This window comes from Gouania willdenowi, chromosome 19 (genome assembly GCF_900634775.1).
Source record: "Gouania willdenowi chromosome 19, fGouWil2.1, whole genome shotgun sequence".
In the NCBI taxonomy this organism is placed as follows: Eukaryota; Metazoa; Chordata; class Actinopteri; order Blenniiformes; family Gobiesocidae; genus Gouania; species Gouania willdenowi.
Genome location: NC_041062.1, coordinates 2,562,255 through 2,566,869, shown reverse-complemented (window position 1 = coordinate 2,566,869; position 4,615 = coordinate 2,562,255). Strand labels below are relative to the sequence as shown.

The window sequence follows — 4,615 nt, the reverse complement described above, 5'->3', positions numbered from 1 at the left end:
GGCACTCTAATCATTAACCAGATTATGACTTTGTGTGTCTGCCTGCACATTGATGGGAGTCAGTGGGAATTTACCCATAGGATGTCAAAAGCTGCGGGAAACCCTTTTCATGGAGTTAATGAAGTTAAGCTGAGATAATGAAGTTTCTTAATCGCATGATGTACTCACGTTAGAGCATTACAGATCCTCTTATAAGCGTCTGCATCCTTCAGACGCGGGAGAGTTGACGATTAAGAACTGAGATTACTTTATTCCATGATGAGTAGCAGCACCCTACAGCTCTGTGCTGTAGATATTTTGGGGGCTGGTGAAGAGTTTTCACTTGAGCTGTGCCATAACTACCAGTTAACATTCTTTCCCCATGCACTTAATCATGAGTAGTCAAACATTGGGACAGGAGGCATGGGAGACAGAGCCAATGACTGCACCATGCTGGATCAACGTCCTCTAGTGGCCGTTTGTAAAACACAGCCAAGCATGAGCAAGCATTTCAGGCACATCAGGGAAATGTGAGGAAAACTAAACTGAGGTTTTAGTTCCATACAATCCTGCAATGTGTGGTTAAGTGTATAGTTTTAAAATAATACATAAAAATAAAAAAATCTATATATAAATTTAAATTCATCCTTATATAAGACATGGACAATAGGATGATAAACATTTTATTGGTTGACAAATTTATGAAATAACATTTAAATTACATTATGGTAAGATTAGCAGCTCAGTGGCTGCTGATTTGCTCATAATAACTGCTTAGCATGGGAAAGGTAGCACTTAGCTATCCGTGGCCATTTATAGCCCTTAATTACGCGCCTATTTTGTGACCCCTGGGTTCAACGGGCCAATTCCTGTGCAGACCCAAATCCCAGCGAACAAAGGTGGAATGTGATTCCTCTTTTCCGCAGAGCAGCTTCCACACGTTTCCCATTGATTACTGTGGAAAGTTCAAGCCAAGGAAACTGTTGCAGTATTGACAGCACAATGAAACCATCATTAGGCTTCGGTGCGTAAAGGTGAGATTCTCACTTTGGAAATGCTCATTTTTATGGTTGAAACTGTTGCTTTAGGACCAGGTTGATGGTTGTCATTGAGGCTGATATTTTCCACGTTGTGAGCGGAGGGGAGGGGGCTGCTTGGAGGGGAAGGGAGGGGAGGTGTGCTGTCAATCATAGAGAAAGTGGCCGGGGTGGGCAGGCCTCTCTGACACTTTGTACCGTCGGAGGGGGATATTTAACTTGGGACTGAGCAGCACTCGCTACACACACGGTGTGCCTCAGCAGAGCAAAGCTCCAGCGCAGCCCTCTCAGTCTCCAGAGGTAGGAGCGCGTCAGTCTGAGCTTGTGTTGTGCCACTTATCACATATAACAGGAGGGACTGAACCGGACTGAAAACGCTCCAACATCATAGACTGGCGCGTCCTGTGGCGACTTTGAGCTTCTGGATCATTTCTGAGAGGATTCGGCAGCCATGCCAAACTGAGAGGAGCCCTCAGCTCTCTGGCTGATGCGCAGGTTGCACTGACACTGCAACGTGCCAAAAACAAAGTTCTTTTGTTGAAATTCTTCCCAGCCAACAACTTTTCTGTGGGAATAAACTGAGACTATGATGTAGAAAACTCACCCGGACAGACACATGGCTGTGATTTCATAACATTTTTATTATTGTGCGTCCTGTGGCTTCTCAAAGTTTTTGGACACAGTTTTGGAAAAGTGCACAAAAATCCACGGTTGGACTACCAGAGGAGAGCGACTGCACAGAATCATCTCCTCACTTCTCGGACCGTGCGCACTGGGACCTTGTCAAACCTGAGACACTTCAGGCAGAGAATCCACGAACTGTGCGTAAAGTGAACATTGGCCAAAGGAGGACGTGTGATTAAACATTTGGAAACGTGGGCTTCCCATGCAGCCCTTGCCTCAGCCTCTGTCATCCAGCACAGACACTTGGTGGAGGGTTCGAGTCTCCGGAGTAACCATGACAACCGAGAGAAACCCAAAGTGAATCCAGGCGGAGGCAGGACAGCGCGTCAGCAGGCTCCAGTCTGTCCCACTTTGTTTGGGGCTTTTCTGAGACTTTCTGTGCAGCAGGGGTTGAAGGAGCCCCCCCTAAAAAAAGAAAGAAAGAAAAGAAAAGCAAAGCACGCCGCTCCATGTCATTCAAACCTGATCTATTAAAAGTATCGCCTTGCTGGTGACTGAACTTCTACTATTTATGAAGCCCAAGGCTGGTCATTGCAGAGAACACAACAAGAACTGATAGAGATTTACGCAAAGCGGAGCTGGTGCGCCATGGGCCTCTCACGCACGCTGCTCGTTTACGCGCTGCTGTGCGTTCACGTCGCAGCTTCCCAGCATTACCTGAGACTCCGTCCATCACCCAGCGACCACCTGCCCGTGCCCGGCCTGAAGGAGGACCCGGACCCGGAGTACGACCCCAGGGAGCAGGACTTGGCCGAGAGGACTCTGAGGAAAAAACTCGGCAGTAACTTTGACCCAAACTTCATGTCCATCAGCTCACCCATGCTGGTGAACCTTTCCGCGCCAGATAACCAGCAGGTGAAGCTACCGGGGTCCATGCCCAACGAGATTAAAAAGCTGGACCTCACAGAGACCCCTTATGGCAAGCGCGTAAAAGTGGGGAAAAAAGCGCGTAGGAAATTTCTGCAGTGGCTGTGGACATACACGCACTGCCCGGTGGTGTACACCTGGAAGGATCTGGGGATCAGATTCTGGCCTCGTTACATCAAGGAGGGAAACTGTTTCTCTGAGCGCTCGTGCTCCTTCCCTGAGGGGATGTCCTGCAAACCCGTCAAATCAATCAGCAAAACATTCCTCCGCTGGTACTGTCAAGGCTTTTTAAGACAGAAATACTGTACATGGCTACCGGTGCAATACCCAATCATCTCAGAGTGCAAGTGCTCTTGTTGATTTTCTGTCTCAGGAGGTCGACGTGGGAGTGGACTGGGAATATACGGTTTCTATTGCACTGTTAACTCTCTACAAAGGTGGGCACCATAGCAAATCTATTTTTTTATTTAGCATTCTATGTGAGATACCAACATTGTACATATTTAAGAAAAATGCAGCTATTTTTTCTAATTGAACCAGGACCATATTTTATTCTCAACCCTGAAACTTTGTTTTTTGGGGGGAACAGAAGCACTTCATAAAGAAGAGCTTTTTTTTTTTTTTGATATTTTCTGTGAGACATTGAACATGGGAATGAATATGCTACACTTCTTCAAGAGGTGAACTTTTTTTTCTTCTTTTTTTCAACTGAACATTGATGCTGACTGTTATTTCACTGCAATGCTGCCTAGAGTTTTTGTATAATATTAATATCAATAATAATAATAATTTGTAAAAGAAAGTTGAGGTTAAAGATATAAATATATATAAATATATATATATATATATTAAGGCGTGAACTCAGCTTTTTTTGGGAAATACATAGTATTGTAGAAAAAACCCTGTATGTTTTATTTATTATTTTAACGATTTGTGAGTATAGAGCATAAGGAAAGAGAATAGCAGAGTATACCAGAAAAAAAATATGGCAGATGTCTACTTGAATATTTCTAAAAAATAAATATGAGAAAAAATAAATAAAGAAATTAAAAAACAAAACAAAACACAAGTGTACATGTTATGACTACAACGTTTTAGCAATAAAGGCTAACTTTGCATTTTGTCATATGCTTATAAAGACTGTTTGGGATATCCAGTGTGTGTGTGTGTGTGTGTGTGTGTGTGTGTGTGGGGGGGGGGGGGGGGGGGGGGGGGGGGGGGGGGGGTCTTTTGGACACCTCCTCTGATGAAGACTTCCAGTTTAACCAGCCACAGAATGACTTGGATGTATTTTACAGGTTTCCATCAAATGTGCATCACTTGGTGCACGGACGCACTGGTGATGACGTTTCCAGCAGAGTAGGAACAGGGGGTGGGGTGGGGTGGGGTGGGGTGTGTGTGTGTGTGTGTGTGTGTGTGTGTGTGTGTGTGTGTGTGTGTGTGTGTGTGTGTGTGTGTGTGTTTTTACAGTGCAAAGACAAAGCGGGCTGCCTGACGCTCCTCGCCGTCACAGTGATTTTAGAAAGAGGCTGATTTACTGCGGCGTGTAATGCGCAACACATACCTCCACAGGACTGGCATTCATTTGTCTCAGACGGGGAGGACGCGCGCATGCACTCTCCTCTTCCAGCGTGTGCGTAAAAAAGGGGCTGAGGAGCTGTTAACGGGTTAAAAAGATTCAAGTGAAGAAGTGAGGATCGTCTGGAAGCTCCACACAAGTTATTCTGAGCTATTTGTAAAGAAGTAGACTGGCGCCTGTTCAGAGAGAGAGAGAGAGAGAGCACAAAGCCCATGAAACAATGGTCAACTGTTTTTGACGTTAGCAGACTATTACTATTATTAACTATTAATTGCAGTGCTACAGGCGTTTGCTGTCTGCAGTAGATATGGGCAGGAATGGACTGGGACCAAAATTCAGCCCTGGCACCATGTAGAAGCTGTTATTACGTCAGTGATGCTCAACATGTGGCTTCTTATGTGTAATAATTATTATTCCCCCAGAAAACCATAAATGGGGGGAACTTTAACCATTTTTTTTACTGTGCCAT

At 45.0% G+C, this 4,615-nt stretch overlaps 1 protein-coding gene across 1 annotated transcript; it reads left to right on the top strand.

Annotated features, from left to right (window-relative positions):
* Nucleotides 1-1,276: 1,276 nt before the first annotated feature.
* nog2 (noggin 2) lies at nt 1,277-3,419 on the top strand. Its single transcript, XM_028476269.1, has one exon. The coding sequence runs from the start codon at nt 2,289-2,291 to the stop codon at nt 2,925-2,927; it is 639 nt and encodes a 212-aa protein (XP_028332070.1). The 5' UTR covers nt 1,277-2,288; the 3' UTR covers nt 2,928-3,419.
* The last annotated feature ends 1,196 nt before the right edge of the window (nt 3,420-4,615 follow it).